Source organism: Eriocheir sinensis, chromosome 63 (genome assembly GCF_024679095.1).
Source record: "Eriocheir sinensis breed Jianghai 21 chromosome 63, ASM2467909v1, whole genome shotgun sequence".
In the NCBI taxonomy this organism is placed as follows: domain Eukaryota; kingdom Metazoa; phylum Arthropoda; class Malacostraca; order Decapoda; family Varunidae; genus Eriocheir; species Eriocheir sinensis.
The window spans coordinates 3,163,283-3,190,545 of NC_066571.1; the positions used below are offsets into that span (position 1 = coordinate 3,163,283).

The window sequence follows — 27,263 nt, forward strand, 5'->3', positions numbered from 1 at the left end:
TGGTTACCTGAGACGGATGGCGGCGGGTAACGGTGACCTGCATCGGGTTAAGGCGAGATCAGGGAAACTGGAGGCTGTGCTGAGGGTAGGAGATGGGGGGGGGGGGGAGCTGCGTGGGGATGAGAGAGAGGGATTCAATGACGGCCCGCTGGGTCTGTCTCCTTCCCCCCTCCCTTCCTCCCTTCCTCCCGCCTCCCTCCCTGCCTGCCTGTAGGAGAGTATAATGCAGGAAGTAAGCAAAATCACGATAATTAATTAGAAGAAAGAAGAACGGAAAGGAGAAAAGGTGCAAAGATGAAAAAGGAGGAGGATCATGAGAAGAAGGGGAAGGAGCAGGAGGAAGAGGAGGAAGAAAAGAGGGAAGAGAAGGGAGAGTAAAAGGATAAAGAAAAGAAGGAGGCGAGTGCATGGAAGAGGAGGAGGAGAAGGGGGAAGTGGAGAAGTAGGACGACGAGGAAGAGAAGGAAGTGAAACAAGAGGAGGAGGAGGAGGAGGAGGAGGAGGAGGAGGAGTAGAAGCAGGAGCAGGAGGAGGTGTGGTGAAGTATGGCGGGTTAGTGTGAAAAAGGGAAGAGAAGGGACTACAGAACACGACAGACACGAACCTCCTCCTCCTCCTCCTCCTCCTCCTCGCCCCTCTCCCCCTTCCCCTCTCCCCACTCCCCCACACCTGTGCTGACCCGCGCCATAAGTCACCTGCAAGCACCTGTAATCCACGCCCTAACTCACGGACTCTAATTCAATCACGGGGCAGGTGAGAAGAAGGCGGCAGGAGGAGGAGGAGGAGGAGGAGGAGGAGGAGGAGAAGGAGGAGAAACATGGAAACATGGAAGAACAAGCAGCAGAAAGCCTGTTGGCTCATTGCGAGGCTGCCTGCTTTCAGTGATTTAATCAATCCCTCAGCCACAGGAGTGACCTGAGGAAAGGATTAAAGCACTTGTGTACCTACTCTTGAATACACTCAGCTCACTCCCGACGCAGCAAAGTGACGATCAATGCGCTTCTTGAAGGAGTTGACTGTTTCCGCTATAACTACTTCTACACTCTACAGGAAGGCTGTTCCAGTGCCGAACAATTCTATTCAATAAATAACTCCTGCCAATATCTGTACTGCATCGTTTCGCTTGAACTGTTTTACCGTTGTTTCTTGTTCTCGGGTTAGTTTGTAGCGTGAAGAGTTTGGAATGGTCGACATTGCTGAGCTTGTTTAGGTACGTAAAGACTTGTATCATGTCTTTCTGCAGTCGTCTATTTTCCAATGTTGAGTCGCTTGAGTCTTTCTTCGAAAGGTTGCGTCCTCAATGATGGTACGAGTATCATTTTCGTAGCGCGTCGCTGTACCCTCTCAAGTAATTCAATGACCTCTTGTAATTATCTTGTAATTAGGGGACCAGAATTGCACGGCGTATTCCAGGTGGGGCCTTACCAGCGAATTATACAAGGATAACGTAACTCCCGGCGTCTTATATATCAAGTTCCTCGCTATGAACCCGAGCATAGTATTGGCTTTCTTGCAGGCGGACTTGCAGTGTTTTGTGTGTTTCAAGTCACTGCTGATAGTGACCCCGAGGTCTCTTTCCTCTTGCACTACTTGTAGTGTTAATGGGCATTTGCCATTTTTCTGACCACTGAGTCTCTCTGGATGATTTCGGAGTCTGGTGTCGTGAGAGCCTTCCCTCCCACCTTGGTGTCGTCGGCAAATTTAGAAATGGTGTATTTTAATCCTAGTTCTAGGAAGAGGAGGAGGAGGAGGAGGAGCAGTAGCAGTATATATTATTAAAGAGGTAAAAAAATGTAAGGGAAGGAGGGAGAGAATGAGATGAGAGTCTGGGTTTGAGAGAGAGAGAGAGAGAGAGAGAGAGAGAGAGAGAGAGAGAGAGAGAGAGAGAGAGAGAGAGAGAGAGAGAGAGAGAGAGAGAGAGAGAGAGAGAGAGAGAGAGAGAGAGAGAGAGAGAGAGAGAGAGAGAGAGAATAAGGAATACAGAAAGTAAGTGAAAAGGGAAAAGAGGGAAATAGGGAAGAGAAGAAAGTGACAGAAATGAAGGGAGAGAGGAGGAAAGAAAGAGGACACATGGAAGAAAGAAAAAACGGAGGGAGGGAAAGAAGATGGAAGGAAAGGTAAGTAGAAAAAAGTGAAGCATAAGTTAAAAATAGCAGAGAAGAAATAAAGAAGGAAGAAACGGACATAATATTAAACAGTTCGGCGCCCAAGCAGACATATTTGACTTTCCTAGGAGTACCGCGCATTTCCAGGGATAGTTTAATGACCCTGGTGGTAGTTTGACGCTTCTTCTGTACCATGAACCTAAAGAAACACTCATGAGAACCCGATTGATCTCCTATTCGGCCTTTGGAAATAGTTGATGTCTGAGCATACCGGCCAAAGACTGTTGCTCCGCTCACCTCCCCTGAAAACAACGCCGCAGCACACCCGGACGAGTCACCCATCGACGGACTTTCCCCCCCAGCACACTCCCTGATGATCGACCCCCCCGTTTCCCCCACCAGAACATCCCCATGACTAACAACACTTATTCCTTTTCGCTGGCTGACTCCCCCCCACAGCAAAGCACTCCTGCTATGCGGCGAGTCACCCAAGGAAAGATTCACGCCCCCGCCACACTCCTCGACGATCCTCTCCACCGTCAGGACAGCCTTCATATCGGGTCTATGCCTCATGTGCCTCCTGAACGCCATAATCACCGCATACACGTCGCTCTCGTTCACCCGCGTCGCAAAGTCCACGAAAGTCAGGCTGTGGTAAGCGCACGTCCCGTAATGTTCGTTCTGGGTGAGATCGCACACCATCTTGACCCATAGTGTTGATACCCCGTTGCGCTGCCAGAACACGCCGAAGCAAGGGTCTGGCGGGTTGTCCAAAGAGTCGTAGTAGATGTAGTGACCGTCCAGGCAGCGGTACATTGACACCATATGACCGTTTCCGGGGTAGTGCAGCCCCACCAGCATCCCCTCCCCCCGCTGCAGCCCCGGTTCCTGCATGAGCGCCGCCTGACCGATGACAAAACGAGTCCTTTCACCGAACACTCGCGGGGTGGCGGACAGGATAGTGAAGATGTCTTTGTTCATCAGCATTCGAGACTGTTGGACCAGGCGCACCTCGTCCAGCTCCATTGTGATATATTTTTGATCCTTTTTATATATTAGCTTTTTTACTTTATTCATTTACTTTTTTATTTGTCTTTTTTTTTTTTTGGGTGTGTGTATCTGTGCTTATGTTTTTGTGTGCCCGTACGAGAGCAAGGGGCTGAGGGGTCTTTCCAAACAACGGGAGGCGTCGAGTGGATAGATACACTACTGTAGGTATACCGATTTGGGTCGTCACCTCGGTTTTGAGTGGCTATATTTTTGGGGTTTTAGGGAGCTTGGAGCTATTAATGCATAGGCCCAAATCTAGAGCTAGTGGGCCACATGGAAACAGTAAAGACCTCCAGCTCCAGGCTACCTCAGGCGGGCACGGTGCGATAGCTGTGATGACTACTGTGATAGCCGTGATAACTACCGTGATAGCTGCGATGACTCCTGTGATAGCCGTGATAACTACCGTGACAGCTGTGATGACTCCTGTAGGTCTGTGGAGAGGCGGAGATCAAGGAAGGAAAGCGAGCGAGGGATGTAAAGTGATGATAGATTCTGACTAACTATATGTGTGTTATGGGGGCGTAGGAGGAGGAGGAGAAGGAGAAGGAAGAGTAGGAAGAGAAGAAGGAGGGGGAAAGGAGCAGGAGGAGGAGGAGATGGTGGGAAAGGAGTATATAAATAAATGAAGGAATGGAGGATGGAGAGGAAGGTAGAAAAGAGGACGAGGAAAGATTATATAGATAACTGAAAAAATGGAGGAAGCAGGAGGCAGGGGGAGGGAAGAAAGGGGGAGAAGGTGACAGGGGAAGGGGGGCAGGTAGGGAGCTAACAGGCACGGAAGGGAAATAAAAGGGGAAAGAGGAAACACGTGATCAAGAAATGGACATGGAAAATGGGAAGTAGTTGATACATTAAGGGAAACGGGAAAAAGGGGAGAGCGAGGGGACAGAGCAAGGGGAGGAGAAGGGAAAGGGTGGGGATAATTAACCGGGAAATGGGGAGCGGAAAAGAAGGGGAAGGGAGAAAGGGGTAAAGGAAATGGAAGCAGATTATAAGGTAAGAAAAATTAAGAAACAATGAATGGGTAGGTGACAGGGGAAGGGGCAGAAGAAGAGAAAGGGAAAAGGGAAAAGGGGCATAGGAAAAGAAAGCAAGAGTGAGGAATAGGAGGGAAAGGGGACAGCTAACAAAGGAAAGGGAAGGGAAAGGGAAGGGAAGATGTGAGGGGGGTTGTACAGGGGAAAGGAGAGCAGATGATAAACTAAGAGAGGGGAGGAATAGGGGGACGAGGGGAGGAGTAGGACACATGACAAGGGAACTGGGAGAGAAAGGGGAAAGGGAGAAAGGGAGGCATATGATAAGTTAAGACAAAGAAGGAAAGGGGGTCGAAGAAGGGGACAGATAACAGGGAAAGACAAAGGGAAGGGTGGGAATAAGTGACAGGGAAAAAGGGGAACGGAAAAGAAGGGGTAGAGGAAATGGAAGCAGGGATAAAAGAAGAGAAAGAGAAAGGGGAATTGAAAGGGAAAGGGGAGGGAGAGGAGGCAGGGAACAAGGGGCAGGTGTAAGCCATCTCGTGCCTCACCTGAATCGTGGTCCTCAGGTGAGCTTACCTTCGTCCCTCGCTGGTGCCGGGGCCGAGGAGCAGCGCCGAGATTACAGGTGTTGTGTGTTACCTGCGTCCCTTGCTCCTCCTTTAGCTTAAATTACTGACCTCCCCTTTCCCTTTTCCCTTCTCTTGTGCTCCCTTTTCCCTCTCTCTTCTGCTACACCTCCCTCTTGTCATTTACCCCTATTTTCGTCTATTTTTCCCCTTTTTCTTAACGTATCATTTGTTTCTCTTTCCCCCGTCCCTTTCCCTCTCCCATCTTCACCTCTCTTCTGCTACCCTTTCCCTTGCCAGCTGTCATCCTTCCCTCTTTGCCTCCTGCTCTTACTCCTTATATCCTTCCTTATTTATTCATTCATTCATGCTGTTAGTCCTATCTTTCTTCCTTCTTTCCCTCTTTCCATTTCTCACATCCTCCTCTTTTCTTCCCTCTCCATTTTTTCCCTTTCCTCTTTCCATCCATCCTTCCTCCCCTGTCATATGCCCTTTCCCTTGTTACCTGGCCGAGCACAGAACACCCGAACACAGGTGAGTCTCGTTCCTCTTACCTGAAGGTGCAACACGCGAGAACCTGAAGAATGGTTACCTGGCTGGTCTGTGCTCTCTCTCTCTCTCTCTCTCATCACGTGGCGTAATCCTGTTGAATTTTTACGCTTCCCTAAACGTTCATTTTCTTTCACTGTCGTTGTTTTTTCTTTCTACCATTCATCCTTCCTTCTTTGTTTCTTGATTATATTCCTTCTATTTTTCCTTCATTCATTTATTCCATTATTCATTCATTCATACTGTTAGTCATATCTTTCTTCCTTTCTACTCTCTTTTTTTTCCTTTTCTCCGTTTTTCCTCCCTCTCTTCTTCCTTCCTTTCTTCCGTCCATCCTTTCCTCCTTATCTCCTGTCTTCCTGTCTTTCTTTTCCTTTCCTTTCCTTTCCTCTTTTTCTTTCCTTCTTCCCTCTCTTTCCTCTCCGTCCTTCCTTTCTTCCTCCCGTCTTTCCATCCTTCTTTCCTTCTATCCTTCTTTCCTTTTCTTTCCTTCCTTCCTTACCTCCTTTCCTTCCCTCTCCTTCCATTTATCAACACACACACACACACACTGTAATTTCCCTCACACCGTCGCCTCGCCCAATGGTTTACCGCCGCCAGTGACGCAACAGGTCTTAGGAACACGCGACGGTGACTTGCCTGGGTCGGGATTTTCAGACGCCTCCACCTCTCATCTATTTCCAAAGGCTAAAATGGAGTTTAATCGGGTTTTCATGGGTGTTTTTCACGTTTAAGGTACAGAAGAGGGGTCAAACTACCACCAGGGTCATAAATGTACCTCTGGAAATGCCCAATACCCCTTCAAAAACCCTGTCAAATGTGAGTGTGTAAGCGGCGAAGCGTTTGAGAATATGGTCCCTGTTCGCCTTCCTCATTAGCAGGGCGACTCACTTTCTTTCTTCGTGTTGTTTTCTTTTTGTTCGTCATTATCAATTCGACTCTTTTTTTTGTTGTTGCCGTTGGTCATTTGTTGCTCATTATTTTCTGTGTTACGACTTTTTTTTGTTGTTGTTGTTGTTTATCATTATTTGTATTGCGACTTTTTTTTCAATTCTTACTAATGATACGATTTTTTTTTTATTCCTTTCTTTTCATAATACGATGTTTTGTTTTGTTTTTTCTCTTTCTTCGTTTATAACTTGACATTTTTCTTCTACATTCCGATTTTTTTCTGTCTTTTACGTTTCTTTTTTTTTTCTCCTGTGGTACCGGTAAGCTTTCTTGATAGGGCCTGATTGTCGGTCCCAGCCCGTTGTGGCGCAGGCAAGTGTTTATAGTGGCGCCATCTTGCACTGGCTCATGCTGCCCCCCGGAGGTCATCTTTGATCCTAGAATCTAGAGTCCAGGTTGACAGGTGGTCTTCTGGACAGCATGTGGGTGGTCTTAGGCCACTCGGCGGTGACTGAAAAATCCCAGGTGGTAGCGTGCGGATTCGAACCTGCGTCGTCCAAAACGCGGTGAATGCAGGGCCCGCACGCTAACCACTCAGCCACCGCCTCCCCATGATTTCATGATTTTATTGTTTGTTTTTTCTTCCTTTCTTGTTTAAGACAACCTTATTTTCTTTGATTTCTTCGTTTATCGCTTAGCTTTTTTCTTCCCATCATTTTTAACACAGCTTTCTTTTCTTCTGTCTTTTTCTATTCTTTTCAACACACAAATGATATCTATTCCTGGCATCATTATTTTTCCTAACTCATTTTCCCGTTATACCTATTGTTCCTTTATCTGTTCTTCAAATCACTCTTTTCTAACAAATCTTTTCTTTCATCTCATCTTTTTTATCCTTTTCAAGACACTAACGATATCTATTCTTGACATCATTATTTTTCCTAACTCATTTTTCTTGTATACGTATCGCTTATTTATTTATTGTTCATCTCATCAGTTGTCTTTCCTTTTCTTAGTATGCCTTTCCTCTCTTCTTTTCTTTTCTATTCTTATCAACACACACATACGATATCTTTTAGTCTTCGCATCACTATTTTTTCATTAACACAACTTTCCTTTTTTCCTGTGTTTTGTTTATTGCTCTCAACACACACACACACACACACACACACACACACACACACACAAACACACACACACACACACACACACACACACACACACACAACTTGACTAAAATTATCTCTCGCCACATAAAGAACAGTTTATCTCATTTTCTTCTTTTCATCACTCATAAGATCAACTTTCTTCCCACTTTCCGTCCCATAAATTTCCTTTCTTCATCTTTTATCTACTTTCTTATCTTTTTCAACACACTCACACACTTTGATATCTGTCTACGTGCATGAAATTCATCTGGATTTTCTTCTCTCCATCACTTCTAAAATCGACTTTCTTCCTACTTTTTCCTTTCATTTTACGACTTTTATTTCTTTCTATTTAATTTTACAACGCATCCTTAAATTGATGTCTGTCCACGTGTATTCATTTTATCGCAAATCTCTTCTCTCCATCCCTCATAAGATCGACATTCTTCTCACTTTCCTCTCTTCCTATCTTTTTTTTAACGTTTCCTCTTAACCCACAATTTTTTTCACGATTTTCTTCCCTCCATCTCCCGTTTTTAATCGAGTTTCTTCCCACTGTTCTTCGTCTAACTTAATGACTTTCCTTTCATGGTATTTTAACTTCTATCTTTTTTAACATTTTCTATTGACGTGCACACACAAGACTTAGGTTGGTATTAACATCAACTGTTTCTAAAGGTCAAAGAGGGGGTCAGTTGGGTTCTAATGAGTGTTTCTTTGGGTTCACGGTACAGAGGAAGAATCAGGCTACCACCAGAGTCATAAAACTGCTCCTGGAAATGCAAACAACCCCTACGAAAACCTTGCCAAATAGGTGAACTTGGGAGACGAAATGTTTTAAAATACGACCCTTATAGTATCTTCCCAAGTATGTACATTATTTCCCGATTATCTTCCCTCAAACAAGATATAAGCGACTTTTCTCTCATTTTCCTTCCCCTAACTCAAGAATTCTCCGTTTCCTATCCTTTATTTATATTTCAACGCACCCTCAAACTGATATATTTTCACATGTTTACAATTTACCTCGATTTTCTTTCCCATATCACTCATAACATCGTCTTTCTTCCCAATTTTCTTCGCTATACTTTCTTCCCATCTTTCTTCTCTACATAAACACAGACAACTTAATATCTGTCCACAAGTAAACAAGCATCTTTCTTCTCTACATAAACACAGACAACTTAATATCTGTCCACAAGTAAACAAGCTATCCCAATTTTCTTCCCTCCATCACTCCTACGATCTCCTTCCTTCCCACTCTCCTTCCCCGCCCTCAACGACTCGCCTTTCCCCGCTCATTCCTCCTAACGAAGCCGCCAACGCGAATCCGTCCTGAATAGGCTGCCTTTGTGGTGCCCCTCCCGCGCCCTCCTCAAGCAGCGTCCCGTCATTACTTGAAGGAAGAGGAGGAGCAGGAGCAGGAGGAAGAGGAGGATAAAAATAAGGAAAATAATCAAAAGACGATGAAGAAGAAAAGGAGGAGGAGGACGAGGACGAGGCCAAAGAAGATGAGTACGAGGAAGAGGCTGAGGAGGAGAAGGAGGAGGAGGAGGGGAAAAGAGAAAAAGACAAGAAACTGAGATAAAGAACAAAATGATGTATAGGAAGAAAAAGAAAAATTAATGAAACTAAGGAGGAGGGAAGGAGGAGGAGAAGAGTTGGAGGAGGAGGAGGAGGAGGAGGGAGGAGGAGGAGAAACTGAGATAAAGAAGAAAATAACGTAGAGGAAGAAAAAGAAAAACGAAGGACTCTAAGGAGGAGGGGAGGAAAAGGAGAAGAGTTGGAGGAGGAGGAGGAGGAGGAGGAGGAGGAGGAGGAGGAGGAGGAGGAAAATAACAACGACAAGAATGATGGGAGGAAAATGATAACGAACACACATATATAAATGGAAAGGAAGAAAGAAGGATAGAGGAAGTAGAAGAAATAAAGAAAATGAGAAAAGAGTGAAGAAAAAGAAAGAGGGAAGAAGACAGGAGAAAGCAGAATAGTTACTGGAAAAAAGAGGACGAGAAGGAGGGAGGAAGATAATGAGAAAGAAAAAAACAGAAAAAAAAGAAGGGAGAAAGAAAACATAAATTGGAAGAAACATTAAATAGAGAGAGTGAGAGAAAAAAGGATTAGGAGGAAAATGATGATGATGATGAGGAGGAGGAGGAGGAGGAGGAGGCAGTAATAGTGGTTAAGAAAGAGGAAAATAAAGTCGCACTAAATCAGAATAACAAGACAACGCGTAAAATAAATTGAGAGAGAGAGAGAGAGAGAGAGAGAGAGAGAGAGAGAGAGAGAGAGAGAGAGAGAGAGAGATGATGATGATGATGATGACAACAGTAACAGCAACATGATTTAAAAGTCGTAACAGAAACAGTAGGAACAGCAGTAGTAGTAGTAGTAGTAATATAAGTAGTAGTAGTAGTAGTAGTAGTAGTAGTAGTAGCAGTAGTAGAAGTGGCAGTAGATAAGGGTGACGAGGACGCAGAAGTAGCCTGAGTGTGGAGTGATTTAATGAGGCATCGAAGGGGAGGAAAAGAGGGAAGAGAAGTGGAGGGAGGGAGGAAGAGGTGGAGGGAAGGAGGGAGGGGTGGAGGGAGAGGCCTAATGATGGGGGGGATAGCTTCTGGGCAGGGTGGTGATGGTGGCGGTCGTGATGGTGGTGGCGGTGGTGATGGTGGTGATGGTTGTTAAGAGGAGAGATAAGAGGGAAGGAAATACTCTCATAATTAGGGGGTACAGAGGGATAATGTGGTGGTTTGGAGGGATGAAGAGAGGTGCTGAGAGGGAGGAGGAGGGAATGGAGAGGAAGGTTAAGAGGGAGGAAGAGGAAGAGGAGAGTAAGGTTAGTGGGTGGGAGGTGAGGGTGTTGCTGAGAAAGGAAGGAGGAATGAGGTAGGTTAAGAGGAAGGAAGAGGAAAAGGAGAGGAAGGTTAGTGGGTGGGAGGTGAGGGTGTTGCTGAGAAAGGAAGGAAAGGGGAATGGAAAGGAAAGTTAAAAGGAAGGGAGGCGAGAGTGTTGCTGGGAAAGGAAGGAGAGAAAGGGAGAGGGAATGGAAAGGAAGGTTAGAAGGAAGGGAGGCGAGGGTGATGCTGAGAAGGAGAGGAGGGAGAGGGAGGAAGAGGGAATGGAAAGGAAGGATAGAAGGAAGGGACGTGAGGGTGGTGATGGGAAAGTAAGGAGAGAAAGGGAGAGGGAATGGAAAGGAAGGTTGGAAGGGAGGCGAGGCGAAGGTGGTGCTGGGAAAGGGAAGGAAGAAAGAAGGAATAGACGTGATAGATAAAGTAAGCAGGAAGGAGGGATGGAGGGAAGATAAGTAAGGGAGGGGAAGGCATAGGAAGAGGAAGGGAAGGAAGAGGAAGTATTAGTAGAGAGGTAAAAACGAAAATATAGAGAAGAGGTAGGGAAGGGAGGGGAAGAAGGGAGGGGAAGGGTGAAAGCGAGGGAAGGGAAGGGAAGAAGGGAAGAAGGAAGGTTGATGGGAAGGGTTGGGAAGTGAAGAAGGGAGGTCTGTAGGGTGAAAGTGAGGAAGGGGAGGGAAGAAGGGAAGAAGGAAGGTTGATGGAAAGGGTTGGGAAGTGAAGAAGGGAGGTCTGAAGGGTGAAAGTGAGGGAAGGGGAGGGAAGAAGGGAAGAAGGGAGGGTGATAGGAAGGGTTGGGAAGTGAAGAAGGGAGGTCTGAAGGGTGAAAGTGGAGAAAGGAAAGGGAAGGGAAGAATGAAGGGTGATGGGAAGGGTTGGGAAGTGAAGAAGGGAGGTCTGTGGGGTGAAAGTAAAGAAAGGAAAGGGAAGAAGGGAAGAAGGAAGGGTGATGGGAAGGGTTGGGAAGTGAAGAAGGGAGGTCTGTGGGGTGAAAGTAAAGAAAGGAAAGGGAAGAAGGGAAGAAGGAAGGGTGATGGGAAGGGTTAAGAAGTGAAGAAAGGGGGCCTGAGGGGTGAAAGGGGAAGAGAAGGGAAGTGGAGAAGGAAGGGACGTATGGGGGGAGGGGGGTGAATGGGGAGGGAAGTGACGCTCGGCAAGGGGTCTAATTATCTTCAATGTGCTCCACCCGCAGAGGATCAGAGGCGATTACCGGCGTTTAGAGGGAATCCGATCCTGTTTGTTATCTGTACTGTGGCGGCGGGGTGGGGTGGGGGGGGGAGCCATTAGGAGCTTCATGAAGAGGCCAAAGCTAACGACGTATTTATAACTTAGTGTAATGATGGTAATTATAAAGGAAAGAAGAAGAAGAAGAAGAAGAAGAAGAAGAAGAAGAAGAAGAAGAAGGAAAGAAAAGAAGAAGGAGAAAAAGAAGAAGAAGAAGAAGAAGAAGAAGAAGAAGAAGAAACAGAAAAAAAGAAGAAAAAGAAAAAAAGAAAAAGAAAGAAGAAGAAGGAACATTAAAAACAATAACAACAACAACAACAACAAATGCAACTTCAATAATAACAACAACGACAACAATAATAATAACAATAGTAATAACAATAGGGGTGCTTCCTTTCCACTGTTCCTCCATCATACATTAATCCCACATTTTTCATAAGTACAGAGGGGAGGATTATCAGCACACGCAGAGGAGAGAGGGAGAGACGGAGGGAGAGAGGGAGAGAAGAAGGGGAGGAGGGGAAGAAGAGGGCAGGACATAGAATCCGCTCCCCTACAATGGAATCAACGGCGGAATAATAGGTTCAGGGCAGAGGGGCAAACCTTTCTCGTGGGCCTCCGTCATTAGAGTCGGATTCCGCACAACCTATCGCCGCTAATCCTGTTCAAGAGGACTCAGTATCGTTGCCTTAACCCGGACCCTGTTTGTGCGGCTTTGTTTTCCTCCTCTGGCTCTGGGTGGAGGGGCGGAGGAGAGGAGGAGAGAGAGAGAAGGTAAAAAGGAAGAAAATAGAGGGGAAGTAACAAGGTGAGAATGGCGGAGAGGGAAAGAGAAAAGGGATGAGAGAGGATATGGAGGAAAAAGAAGAACAAAAAGACAATGAGGAGAGAAGGAGAGAGAGAGAAGGTAAAGAGGAATAAAGGTAAAGGGGAGAGAAGGAAGGTTAGGAGGTAAAGATGAAGGAAAGTAGAGAAGAGATAACAAGGTGAGAGAAACAGAGAGAAAAAGAGAAGAGGAGAGAATGTGGAGAAAAAAGAAGAGAAATAGACAGAGGGATGGAGGAAAGGAGGGAAAGGGGAAGAAAGATAGAGGGGAGGAAACGAGGAGAGAGAATTAGAGAGGGAAAGAAAAAAGGGATAAAGGAGGGCGTGGAGGAAAAAAAAAAGAAAACAACAGCAGGACATAATAAGAGAGAGAGAGAGAGAGAGAGAGAGAGAATAGATGAAAGAATAAAAAAAAAAAGGATGCGAAAGTACTATTGGATTCTCCTTGATTCGGACCGTGGTGTCGAGAGCCTTCCGGGAACCGTTGGAGAGTAATCAATGGGCGGTCAGAAGGCGGTGGGGGGGGGGGGGGTGATGGTGGAGGTGGTGGTGGTGGTGGTGAAGGGGTTGTGTGAGGGTAATGGAAGGGTGGTGCGGTGGAGTATATATGGGCCCTACACACACACACACACACACACACACACACGAGTCAGCATTGAACCTGCTCCTTCCTTGTCTCGTATCATTTATTTCTCTTACGAGGACTTGAGATCGAATGGGCTTTGTTTTGGCGCTAGAAGGAAGCCATGAACTGAGGAGGAGGAGGAGATGGAGAGGGAGATGGACAAGGAAGAGAAACGGAAGAAGATCAAGGAGGAGGAAGAGATAGATATGAGGGAAGAAGAGGAGGAGGAGGCGGAGGACAGCATAAAGATGATAGTTAAGGATACGAGGATACGAATACATCTTAGTGGTAGTATCGAGGTTTAAACATTAATCTGAAGAGGAGGATGTCGAGGCGGAAGGAATGAGAAAATAGGAAGGAAATGAAAAATATCAGAGGAGATAACTGTAGATTGGTGTGAGCTGTAGTATAGTTGAAGTAGCAGTGGTCGATGGAAAGGAAGCAGGAAGAGAAGATGGAAAAGAAGCAAGAGGAGTAAACAGAATATCAAAAGTTACTGTCAAGGATAAAGACTGGCATGAATAAGTACAGTGGTCGTAGGTAGTCAGTAGAGGAGGAGGAGGAGGAGGAGGAGGAAGAAGAGGAGGAGGAGGAGGAGGGAGGAGGAGGAGGAGGAGACAGAAGGGAGACAGGAAGAGAAGGAAAATATCACAATAGCTGACTGCATGGGATAAAGATTGGCATGAATATGTATGGCGATAGTAAGAGTGGACAGAAGAGAAGGAGGAGGGGGCAGCGGGTAAAGGGAGGCCTGGAAGGGAGGGCACATGAGGGCATAGGCCTGTGACGGGTGACCATGACGTGCCCACAAAACCGGGGATCCTGCGAGTGACGGCTGGGGTGAGGGGAGGGGAGAGGATGTCCACAGACTGACACCAACACCACCATGTCCACCACCACCGTCAGCCTGTCACCATCACACGGGGGCATGCACGACCGGGAAGACTTGTGACAAAGCATGAGGTAGTGTCCAATGCGAGAACTGAACTTCGTGGAAACAATGAGAAGTAAGGTATTACAGTATTGTGGTTGAGAAGGAATATGAAGTGACTGAAAAAACGTTGAGTGTTGAACTTTGTGATAACAATGAGGAGGAGAAGGAGGAGGAGGAAAATATAGTGGTTGAAAAGAAGGAGAAGTAGTCACAGATAAATCGTTGAAAAAATAACTTCTCAGATGACTTATTAAATCACTACAAGACTTGAGTGTTGTAGAGGATAGCAAACAGTGTATTATTATCTTCCCTATGGTTGCCTTATAAGGAGATTGGAAGGAAGTGTATATAAAGAAAATAGGAAGTGAATGAATGAAACGGAAAGGAAGTTCACACATTTTTGATACACTTATTCATCGCTTTAATTTTATTCCCTCTGGTCCAGCCATTATCTCAAAGAAGTATAATGCAGACCCTAGTGCAATTTTCTGCATCAAATCACAAGTTGATGGATGTGATTTTCTGTTTTAATTAACGTCATGTGCAGCAATTGTGAAGTTCTAGAACCTTTTTTCCTTTTTTTTTTTTTTTTACGTTCCGCCTATGGGGCCTGTAGTCTTTCTTAGTGGGGTCTGATGGTCGGCCCCAGACCCCAGCCCGTTGTGGCGCAGGCAAGTGTTTATAGAGGCGCCATCTTGTAATTTTGTTAGAAGATTGTTATTTGTGTATGTGTATATCATGATATTTTACTTCACCATTTTTTTGTCGTTACATTCCCCTCCCTGTCTCGGCATCAAATCTTAATACATAAATGTTTCATCACAATTTTCACCAAATATCACTTTCTCTCCTGGCTGATTCTAACGCTTTATACACAAATGTTGATGTATGTATATCAAAATCATGTAGTTTTATTTTTATTTTTTATTTAGGAACTCTGTCCATCATTATTATTTACTACTTTCATGCGCTTGTAGTTCACATATTATTTTCATCACCGCTTTCCTCCATATGCATCATCATCTTTCTCCGTAACCCTGCCCTGACACTTAAGTTCTCGCAGTGTCCTAACCTCACTCGTCTTTCCGCAGGGAGCAAGGAGACCGCCTTCATCTACGCCGTGACGTCCGCCGGGGTGGTGCACGCCGTGACGCAGGCCTGCTCCTCCGGCAACCTCACCGACTGCTCCTGCGACATGAGCAAGCAGGGACTCTCCACGCCCGAGGGATGGAAGTGGGGGGGCTGCAGGTGAGAGAGAGAGAGAGAGAGAGAGAGAGAGAGAGAGAGAGAGAGAGAGAGAGAGAGAGAGAGAGAGGTCATAATTAGCCACAATCTCAGAATCGAAATATAGTTACCCTGTGTTCTAAAGTTCACTTCTCTTTGATTAAGGCGTTAAGGAGGCAGATAAACTGATATATAGCTTCTGACCAAAAAAGAATACACAATTTGATTTACTACTGGGGCTATGGTAAGGCTTTTATTTGAAGGCGGCATGATATCATAAACAATTTCTGAATAAAGAAGAGAAGAAAATGTTAAGATCGAGGACTATACTATAAGCGTAAGGTAGATCGCCAGACAGTGATCCGAGCACCTGCCCAAACCTGAGGATCAACCCGCCTTTTTTTTTTTACCGGAAGAAGCAGCAGGAGCAGTAGTAGTAGTAGTAGTAGTAGTAGTAGTAGTAGTAGTAATAGTAATAGTAGTAGTAGTAGTAGTAGTAGTAGTAGTAGTAGTAGTAGTAGTAGTAGTATATAGTACGTAGTAAAACAAATATTGAGAGACAGGTTGAGACTTCTGTTTGTTGTGTATTAATGTTTGTTTATGAGTAAAGGAAAACACATAACAACAAAGTAAAGCTGTAAAAGAACCCGAAAGCTACACCATCACAACAGAGGAGCTAGAACCGTGTCATTCCTATCTTTACTAATGGCGCTTCATAATGAAAACACTTTAGAACCCGCCTTGCTAACGTCTTGACCCCCTTTGCAGCGACAACTTGAGGTTCGGCGTCCAGTTCGCGCGGCAGTTCGTCGACGCCCCGGAGAAGGAGAGACACAAGAAGCTGAAGAGGAGACGGAACCTGATGAACCTCCACAACAACGAGGCTGGCCGTGAGGTGCGTCAATGAGGAGGAGGGAAGGGAGGAGGGTGGGAGGGGAAGAGGGATGAGGATGAGGAAGGGGAAAGGAAGAGAAGGGAAAGGAAGAAAAGATTAAAGCACATATCGAGGAAGGATGAAGGAAGGAAAGGAAGGGAAGGGAAAGGAAGGGAAGGGAAAGAAAAGGAAGGGAAGGGAAAGGAAGAAAAGGTTAAAGCACATAGCGAGGAAGGATGAGGAAAGGAAAGGAGGGGAAGGGAAAGGAAGAAGAGGTTAAAACACATAGCGAGGAAGGATGAGGGAAGGAAAGGAAGGGAAGGGAAAGGAAGAAAAGGTTAAAACACAGAGCGAGAAAATATGAAGGAAGAAGAGGAAGGGAAAGGAAAGGAAGAAGAGGTTAAAACACATAGCGAGGAAGAATGAGGGAAGGAAAGGAAGGGAAGGGAAATGACGAAAAGGTTGAAACACATAGCAAGAAAATATGAAGGAAGAAGAGGAAGGGAAGGAAGGGAGGAAAAGAATGTCCCACCCCATCTTCCATAGCCACGGGATCTGATTGGTTGGATAAAACGACCTTGGAGTTAGGAGTCAGTGATGGAGGGTGAGAGAGAGAGTAGGGCTTCAGGACCGACTAATTAGTGAACGGTGACTATAGCAATTACTCGCCTCCTGTAGAAAAAAATAATAATGACTTCACCAAAATAGTGTTGAGTAGATGTGGGCAGGAGTGTTGCAGCCTATTTCGTTTCTATTTTAGTCTATCATAAGCTGTGGAAATTTCGTGTTTGATTGAGATCTGTCTGTCTTCTTTGCCACAAGGTATATTTCAGACAAGGTATTAATTAAGGTCTTGGGTCATAATTTGGTATTTTGTTCCTTCTCTGACCTTCACCGCTTCCCCTCGTGTGCCTGTCTTTTATAACATGCAAAGTTACAACCATCAACATTTTTAATCTAATTTGCTGTTTCCTCTCCCTTGTAATTCATACAAAGGAATAATTGTTTAAAAAACGAATAGTTAAAATCTGTAGACAACCTATTATTCTTAACTTATTGCAGCTGAGTCACACACACACACACACACACACACACACACACACACACACACACACACACACACACACACTCTCTCTCTCTCTCTCTCTCTCTCTCTCTCTCTCTCTCTCTCTCTCTCTCTCTCTCGTATATATTCATTTTCTGCCGTGTACTTACTCCTCTTCCTTCTCTCCTCGCCTCCCCGTGCAGGCCGTGGCGCGGCTCATGAAGATGCAGTGTCGTTGCCACGGAGTCTCCGGGTCGTGTGAGCTGAAGACGTGCTGGCGCTCCATCCCGACCTTCGCGGTGGTGGGGGACTACCTCAAGGGAAAGTACTCCACCACGCTCAGGGTAGGTCCTGCCCGGGGAACCTCGTGGGCAAGGGGGGGCGGTCAGGGAGGAAGAGTGGGGACAACATAATACTAATGATGAATTGTACTGTTTACATAGCATCGAAAATAAGCTCCGCCTACCCCGGTCCAGTAATCATTATTTTATAATGAAACCTTTCCCCGCATCCACCAGTTACATGCAGCCTCATTTGGAGAGGAAGTGTGACTGACTTCTTGACTGGCCAATGATTTACACTTAATGGGGAAGGGGGAAGAGCTTATTTTCGAAGCTAATGTAAACAGAGTATTGTTTCAAACTCCTTGTCTACCGCGTCCCTGCTCGCCTCGCTGAGGACCTTCTGGGGGGGCTTTGGTGAGCTGCTGTTTGGCCGTGTGTGTGGCGGGGCGTGGGCGTTGAGTGTTGTGCTAATTAGGTCGAGTCCATAGATATCTGTTGTCCCATTTAATCCAACGCCAGTGTGTGCAAAGTCTGCCGGCAAGCGGGTACCTGGCTCACATGACACCATCACCAGAGTTCTCAGAAAGGCTTCAGTGTGACAAAATAATAATAATAATAATTACGCCTGTTTTGTTTTACCTCTGACTAGTGATTTCCTGTAACGATACCATTTTTGCGATTAATTCCATGATTTATAATTAGTATAGTATTGTAGATTGGTGAAAAAAATCCTATGTCGCCATATTGTCCCAAGATCAAGCTGGCCGAAATGCCTGTCTGGACTTTATTCCACCGCCCGTGCAGTGCAGTGCACGCCTTGAGGGATGCATCTTTATTTCACAAGGCCATCCCATCCTCTGTAACTGTTACACTGTAACATATAACTAGATGAAACCTCGCTCCTCAGCCAAGATGATCTCTACTTTAAAACGTCCAGAAAATATTTGTGACTAAAAAGTCAAAATTATAATCCTAATGATCAATCCAGCAAATCATTTTCATTTGAAATTCAGCCAAATCTCATAAAAGCACTCCTAGGGGACCCTCCGCAACTCATGTAGCGTCCCTTCAGCCCTCATAATGCCGCCTCTCCTCCTTGCAGTACAAGCGCAAGAAGATGAGGGGGCCGAGGTGGCGCGACTCGTCCCGTCGGCGGAGGAAGCGACGTGGCCGCCGCAAGCGTCGTTTCCTGGCCGAGAAGGACGAGTTGGTGCACATCCACAAGTCGCCCAACTACTGCATCCAGAACATCAAGAAGGGGATCCTCGGCACGCAGGGCCGCGCCTGCAACAAGACCTCCGTTGGCGCCGACTCCTGCGACCTTCTGTGTTGTGGCAGGGGATACAACACACAGGTGAGCCGGGTTTACAACGCACAGGTGAGCCGGGGGTACAACGCACAGGTGAGCCGGGGGTACAACGCACAGGAGAGGCAACACACAGGTGAGCCCGGGGCCCACAACGCATAGGTGAGGTGACACACAGAGGAGGTGACACACAGGTGGTGACACACAGAGGAGGTGACACACAGGTGGTGACACACAGAGGAGGTGACACACAGAGGAGGTGACACACAGGTGGTGGCACACAGAGGAGGTGACGCACAGGTGGTGGCACACAGAGGAGGTGACACACAGGTGGTGACACACAGAGGAGGTGACACACAGAGGAGGTGACACAGAGGAGGTGACACACAGGTGGTGACACACAGAGGAGGTGACACACAGAGGAGGTGACACACAGGTGGTGGCACACAGAGGAGGTGACACACAGGTGGTGACACACAGAGGAGGTGACACACAGAGGAGGTGACACACAGAGGAGGTGACACACAGGTGGTGACACACAGAGGAGGTGACACAAAGAGGAGGTGACACAACCAGGTGGTGACACAGAGGAGGTGACACACAGGTGGTGACACACAGGTGGTGACACACAGGTGGTGACACAGAGGAGGTGACACACATGTGGTGACACACAGAGGAGGTGACACACAGAGGAGGTGACACACAGGTGGTGGCACACAGCTGAGGTGACACACAGGTGGTGACACACAGGTGGTGGCACACAGAGGAGGTGACACACAGGTGGTGGCACAGAGGAGGTGACACACAGGTGGTGACACAGGAGGTGACACACAGGTGGTGGCACACAGGTTGTGACACACAGGTGGTGACACACAGGTGGTGACACACAGAGGAGGTGACACACAGGTGGTGACACACAGGTGGTGACACACAGGTGGTGACACAGAGGAGGTGACACACATGTGGTGACACACAGAGGAGGTGACACACAGAGGAGGTGACACACAGAGGAGGTGACACAGAGGAGGTGACACAGGTGACACACAGGTGGTGGCACACAGAGGAGGTGACTGACACACAGGTGGTTGACACACAGGTGGTGGCACTGACACACAGGTGGTGACACACAGGTGGTGGCACACAGAGGAGGTGACACACAGGTGGTGACACACAGTGGGGGGCACACACAGAGGAGGTGACACACAGGAGGTGACACACACAGGTGGTGACACAGGAGGTGACACACAGGTGGTGGCACACAGGTGGTGACACACAGAGGAGGTGACACACAGAGGAGGTGACACAGAGGTGGTGACACAGAGGAGGTGACACACATGTGGTGACACACAGAGGAGGTGACACACAGAGGAGGTGACACACAGAGGAGGTGACACAGAGGAGGTGACACACAGGTGGTGACACAGATAAATAGTAGTGTCACAATGGGAGCATTTAGTCGAGGCAGTGCGTGTGGCGTCAAGCATCATGACATTAATGACCAACCTGCACTTTAATCTCTATAATAAGGCTGCCAATGTTTTGAGGTTTATCTCTCATCATCGTATGTTTCCCGCCTCCAGGTTGTGCGGTACGTGGAGCGATGCCACTGCAAGTTTGTGTGGTGTTGCCACGTTCAGTGCAAGACTTGCATCACCAATGTTGATGTGCACACCTGCAAGTAGCTGAGAGGCGCAGGTGACATGAGCAGTGGGGAGCACATGCCTCGTTCACCTGACAGAGGAAGAGTTGTGACCCGGGATCGATTCTTGGGCCGTCTGGGCGCTGCGGAAGCAAACACGAGGAGGTGGACCGTACAAGACTTATAGTGAACGAGTATCATGTTGAGCAACAACCGACTCGGTGCCCAGACGCAAGAACGCTGAGCGAGATGCTCCAGCTGAGCCAATCACTGCAAAAATGATGCACATAAATTTACAGCTGTTTAGTCAGTCGTAGTGGTAAACTAACAGCATGATAGTTTAGTGCTTTAGTGGTGATGATCAGGTAGACTCTGTGGAAGCTAAGCCAAGGCAGCCGCTAGTGTTGAAATCCGTCGCCCCAGTGTCTGGAAGTCCAGTGTATTCATTACTATAATGAAATTGCCCTGTGTGTCGAGGCAGCTCCTCTCTGCCCTTGGCCCCCACACCGGGTCGCGGCAGCCCAGTGTCGCCTCGTAACCCCAAACCACCTTACTCTTGGACATCTCACAGGATCGCCGCTCTTTAAAACAGAAGCAGTGGTACTTATCGCTGCTTGTTCCGCCCGCAAGGCAGCCAGTGGCGAGGAGTGCCGCCAACAGACACCTCGCGCCGCCAGGAAGGCCGCGCAGCCCTGGGGAGGAACAGAAGGAGCCGCTGCCTCATACAGCCACGCAGGACTGCCGGTGACAAGGTATTACCAGAGGCAGCTAGACGGCGCCCACCAGCAGGCTCTGGCTGCCTCCACAACCACCACCACCACAACCACCACCACTATCACCACCATCACCACCACCAGACACCCAGAACAAGCCACCCAGCAGCTGCTTCCTCCTGAAGGGGACAACTCTCTTTAGTCGTCCGAGTAATGGATCAAAATATTTTGTGTGAAATATATTGCAATAAACTTTATGTCAGATATTTACATACCATTAGCTATGATTGGACTTACCATTACCTCATATTTATGGTGTCGTGTGTACAGTGGTCCCTCCCAGTGGTAGTTTCATAAACTATGCTGTGTTTGTATATAACGAAGAATATTTTGCTTTTTAATGCCCTTCACAATTATCTCTGAGTTCATGGCTGAGATTAGGACATTCTTGTTCCACCATAACGGAAGACCCGTGCGGTAGGTGTGTGGTGGCTGCCCCCCCCCCCCCTGGCCCTGACCCCTGCTCCACCTGGGGAGGCTCAGGGGTGTGGCGGGGCTGCAACAGTCACAACACCTGGTCGGCACGTGCTTAGCCAGAGTCTAAACAAAATATATATATACATAACTAACTCTGAGTTGGTGTGTTAGGCTGCGGCGGGCGGCAGCGGCGTGGGGAGGGAGAAGCAGCGGGGGGGGGGAGGGGAGGCAAGGCTGGTTGGGAAGTCATGTCCTGCCCTCGTGTCTCTGGATCCCCAACATTGCATCCTTTACTCCATTTGGTTCACTTGTACAATGACATTATAATATATGCTATTTTTATCATTTCTCCTGTAAAATATGTGCACAATGTATGAGAGAGAGAGAGAGAGAGAGAGAGAGAGAGAGAGAGAGAGAGAGTTCCACCAATCAGTCTGCCTCTTCCCCTCCGTGCGCAATGTCCCGAGCCGCCGCCGCTGTGCCCGCCAGTCCTGTGAGGGAGTCAACACCAGCTCCATGTGACCCCTGACCCTGTGTCCCTCTTCCAATTGTTCACCCACTCGCTCCTCTGCAGCCAATTGGATCAGAAGGTTTGGGCCTCAACGTCTAAGCTTCTCCATTTACAAAGTGCTACCGTTCTCAGGGTCCCCACATGTTCCCGTCTTGATATTGGTACCGTTTTGAAGGTTTAGTGACACTCGACGATACATGAAGCTTCAGTCCCAGCCACATGTTTCCTTCGTTATATTGGTACTGAGGCCCTTATTATCAAACGTATCGGTCTCCCATTACGACTATTCCTCAAGGCCATAGAAAATTAATCGGATTTTCAAGGGTGATTTTCCCTTTCAAGATGAATGAGCCGTGTAAAACTATCACTGAGATCACAAAACAGTCCATGAAAAGCCCACCAGCTTCTACGAGAGGCTTTCGATCCAAGCAGGCGAACTGAGGCGTCGATACGTTTAGAAACACGGGCTTGAGTGTTTGATGTTTGGGTGGCATGGATTGTATTAAATGAGGCCTCGATTAAATTAGTCGAAAGGTTGTTTGATGGCACTGAGTTTTAATGTTTGTGATTCGAACTCTAAATGAAGCTTCAGTTCCATACAACTTTTTTTTTCCAACATTAATATTCGTACTGAATTTTCAACGTTTTGGTGAAATGAACTGCAAATGAAGCTTCCGTTCTAAAAGATAAAAGTGACTTGTTTTCTATGTTCCCACCACTAAGACTAGCACTTGCTTTCGAGGCTTTGGTAAAATGAAGCTTCATTTCCATTTGTTGCAAGGTTGTCTGCTTTTCATTTCGTCACAGTGAGTGTCGCTGAGCTAACAAAAGATCACGTTATAATTGTATTTCTTCCCTTGTGTTTGTAATATAACACGTACAAACCATATTAGATGCCAAAACTATACCAGTTATGTTATATATTTGCCTTACTGGCTTCGACTTCGTGTTCATACTGTTTAAGCTGTGGTGAACATCCTTCTGTCCTTTACGAAGATTTCACTGAGTCACTTCACGTCTTGGTCACTTCCCTCACTCATGCGTCGAGGATGCTGATGTTCACTCCAGGACTCCCCTGTAAATACCTGTATCATACAAGGCACTAAAGCAGAGATGTAGAAACTCATACATGTATTGACTAGTGTAGGTCACGCTGTCTTAGGGTCTGAACACTAGTTAAAAGCTTTCCATGTGTCTGTGAAGGGAGAGAGAGAGAGAGAGAGAGAGAGGAGTAGATGTGAGTGAAGACAAAATGAGAGTATTGTAGAGTTGTCGGTTGTAACAAGGATGAAATCAATTACACTTAAGAGAATACTTTAATCTTCGAGTAGGTGTAAGCCTTGTACTGTCGAACTCTGGTTAGCATTAGCATTAAAACATAGCTCGTTACTGCTGATTGTAGTTCTCTTAAGCTCTACCTAATGTCGGTGGACTTCAGATGCATATGTACAGTGGTAACACAATAAATATCCAACATGACTCCATTGCAGCGAAGTGGCTAATACGTCTGTGGGTTGTTCACAAGAGTGGCTTGAAGGTGTTCAGTGTGTTGCGTCTCGGTACAGTCCCTCCACCGGCTGCCTCGGGAACGGCTCCTAACGAAGGGGTGTAGGACATGATCCCCATTCTGTACGCACCATTCCAGTTGCTTCGCATATCAGGAGGAAAAAATAACTGTGGAAAAGATTTGAGCAAAGATATAACAATAAACATATAATAACATACAACAAATATATTGAGAGTTTTATACTTCAGGTCTGTCTAGCTTTGTTCATGATATGGTTGTAAGTTGAATATTGCGAACAGCCTGGCGTGCATACCCCTGCCGCGGAGCCCGTTGGCCGAGGCTGTAAAAGTGTCACCCGAGAACGACAATAAACAAACATGTCCCGAGATAAAGAAGAGCCTCCTGACACGTTAAGAAGGCCATTAACTCTTGTTCCATAATTCCAAAGCTTCAGTTAGTTTGGTGTTGACAATAACCATGCGTAAAAAGCTCGGTAAAGGTTCAGGAAAACTGCACCTCAGACCTCACAAATGGTTCGTGAGACTGGCTGACTATCTAGTTTGGGTTACATTAAATTTTGGTCGGAGTTGGTTACTTAGTTTCAGACGGCATGAGCTCAGTGTGGCATGGGTAACGATGTGGCACAGATACCTATTATAATACAAGAAGTAAATACTAGCAAAGGAGAACTAAATGCTGCGCGGAACCTTTGTGAGATCGGAGGTGTAGCTATACTGAACCTGTACCCAAAGCTCTCCACCAGCGCGCACGATCACGTCTGGAAGTACTATAGTTATTCTCGCGCACACCTGACGTCCCCGTGCTGCAGGTGTGTGTGTGACGCTGGTGGTGTGTGGCGTCGACTCATCTCTTACCGAGCTCTTCCACAAACACCCAGACAGACTCTGATTCACACTCGGAACACGATGTCAAAACACGTTGGCGAGGAAATGTACTCCAGTTGTCCTGCGTCGATATTGTCAGACGCTTCCGCCTCTCACATCCACTATTTCCAAAGGCCAAAAAGAAGATCAGTCGGGTTCTAATGAGTGTTTCTTTTAGGTTCATGGTACAGAAGAAGGGTCAAACTATCACCAGGGTCATAAAACTACCCCTGGAAATGCCCTAAACTCCTATGAAAGTCTTGGCAAATATGTGTGCTTGGGCGCCGATATGTTTAAAAATATGGCCCTTGTAACCTTCCCTGTGCTGAGCCGCTGATGCTGTGTTATGGCGCCCAAGCTCTCCAGTGTACGGCTCATGCTCTCTGGACCTGCACCGTGAATCAGAGTCATATGCTAAACGGGCTGAATTCTTGAGTAGATGCTATGTTTTGTGTATTTTTCTTTTCCTACACTTTACGTCGCTCCTTCCTTACCAACCTCCCCTCCTCTTTCACTCTTGCAGTCCCATATATTGTCTCCTCTTTCAACTATTTTTTTCACATACTTCTTTGTTGATTTGGTATGTTTTTTTTCTCTTTTTCTACACCTTCCGTCACTCGTTTCTTCCTTCCTTACCAACCTTCCCTCCCTTTTTCACTCTTCCACTAACCTGCCTCTATTTGCCCACATTATCTCCTCTTACAACTATTTTTTGCATGCTTCATTGTTATATTTGTTTCCTTCACTCATCTCGTTCCTCCTTCTTCGCTTGCTAACATTCATTCCCTCCTCATTTCTCTGCTTCTCTTCCTTTTCATTTGGTTCTTTGTTTTTACGTATCACTCCCACTATGTCAAGGGATATAATTATTATGAAAAGGGTTGTTTCATTACTTCACATGAGTCACTGGTTTGCCTTTTAATGCAGTCGATCTGTAGGTTCCCAGGCAACTTGAGTTCTTTGAGATATTTTGCTCTTCATCGGTTACGTTGAAACAGTCTAGGCTACATTTTTTTTTTTTTTGTACGAGAGAAACTTTAATGTTGGAAAGTTTCTCTCTCTCTCTCTCTCTCTCTCTCTCTCTCTCTCTCTCTCTCTCTCTCTCTCTCTCTCTCTCTCTCTCTCTCTCTCTCTCTCTCTCTCTCCTGGCGTCTGTGTCGTCCGTCTCTTCCTTTGGAGTGACTACCAGTAAACTTCTTCATTTCCCAAGATTTTATCAATATTTTTTATAGACTTGTTAGGAAGGACGCCCGCCCTGACCTAGATCAACGGAGATTTGTATTGTGGCAATAAACTAGCCCGAATAGTGTGTTTGTTTTACGCTCCCTCTGCCTGCCTGCCTTCCCGCCTCTCGCCTCCTGATTCCTTCATGGAGGCGTTGCCGTATTATTGCCTTTTGGTGTTGGTCACGAAAATCTAACAAATAAAAAAAGTGGCGCTCTTTGTTTTGATGCTCGAAAGTCACGAAAACCTAATTGAAAAAAAAGGCGCACTTTTAAGCTTCATCAGATGTTTTTTTTTCCCATGGCCCTCTTTAATTTGCAGTCTTATTGTAAAGCAAAAAATAAGATAACGCGTAAATCAGTGAAGCAAAGCACTGATTCGAGCTTCCACTAAAAATATTGTGGCTGTCCTCCGCCCCACAGGGTTTGCAAAGGCGTCACTGCTCAGCACAGAGGCAGCCTTGTCTGGGGCGGCTCACTGTGTCTCCCTAAGATGCCAAAGTGTCCCGAGCACTCGTGATTCCGTGCCTCAAAGTTCATAAACCTCTTAAAGAACTGACCTATGCCCGGGGATGTGGTCTGCTGGTATACCGCTGAACTATAGTAACTCAAGGATGAAAACCGGAGGCCTTTTAACCTGGGACACAAACTTGTAACTTGGTTCAGGAAGATAAAAGTTGTTGGGTCTCCTCCTTGAACGAATTGGGTATCTCTCTACCGCCCGTCTGGGGGGTTGCGCGGCATGCTCCGCCTTCCTCCATTGGAGTATATCCCCAACAACAACAACAACAACAAAAAAAAAAAAAAATCATGGGGACAATGAGAATGTATATATAGCTGATGCCGTACTGAAGAAATCATTACTGACCCATGGGATGATCCTTTGTGCATACAACAGCGAAGAATTTTCATTTTTTTTAACATCAGACGATTTACTTTATGCTGCGAAAAGCATTTCAAGTTTCCCCAACGCCTGCCACGCACCCCTCCAGATGTCAAGTCCATTGACCTTGTCCGGACTCGCTAACGCGTGGCTGGCGTCTGATTTATTTCATCCCAGTGTAATATGGCACATGACAGTCTATACCTTCTTTTTGTTACTAACTATTTTTTTTAAGAAGACGGTGATGGAGTAACCCTTGGTGGTGAAGAAAGGGGGAGCCAGAGCCAGCCACGGCCTTCCTGCCCAGCGAGGCCACAGCCCGCCGCCACACCCGGACCAGCGTCCCTTGATTATCGTACTCAGCACTTTGTATTTTCCGGTTTCTAGCCCCGTAACTTTGGCAGAAAAACATAATTAAAGATTTTAACTCTAACTTTAACGAATGTCGTTATTTGTAGGGGTGCAACAGTTTTTGGAGCGACACTGAGACATGAAATGCTCTAAGTTCGACAATCTGGTGAAACTGCCCGGCCAGTGTTGCCAGATAAAGAACATGTCCCTAAATATAGGGATTTTAGACTGATTTTCAAGGCGTAGGGACGCAAGGACTCCCATGGGAAATTCTATAAGTGTAAGGACTTTGATCATTTATTAATACTCATCATATTTTTGTGTAAAAAAACATGCATGCAAATACTGAAATTTTTCGATTTCTTTGATGAATATATGACAGAACTGGCCGGACTAGCCTTGGAATGGCGTGGCCGTGTAGACGTGGCCGTAATAAATATTACTCAGGGCAGCCCAGCAGCTGAGAGCGAGGTGTCTGTTATGCACAAAATGAAGAAGGCAGTGCCAAACACATCTACAAAAAAAAAAAAAAAAAAAAAGAGACGTGACATCTCGAAAGACGAGAAATCTCCGCTGGGAAAGCAGCGTTTAAT

General features: G+C 46.4%; 1 protein-coding gene across 1 annotated transcript in view; it reads left to right on the forward strand.

Annotated features, from left to right (window-relative positions):
* LOC126986853 (protein Wnt-16-like) overlaps positions 1-25,520 on the forward strand; it is a 130,231-nt gene extending 104,711 nt beyond the window's left edge. Inside the window, exons 3-7 of the mRNA XM_050843300.1 lie at positions 14,841-14,997; positions 15,742-15,868; positions 17,096-17,236; positions 18,279-18,530; positions 20,063-25,520. Coding sequence (XP_050699257.1) covers positions 14,841-14,997; positions 15,742-15,868; positions 17,096-17,236; positions 18,279-18,530; positions 20,063-20,164 — 779 coding nt within the window. The 3' untranslated portion in view covers positions 20,165-25,520. The remainder of the gene's footprint in view (positions 1-14,840; positions 14,998-15,741; positions 15,869-17,095; positions 17,237-18,278; positions 18,531-20,062) is intronic.
* Positions 25,521-27,263: the final 1,743 nt, after the last annotated feature.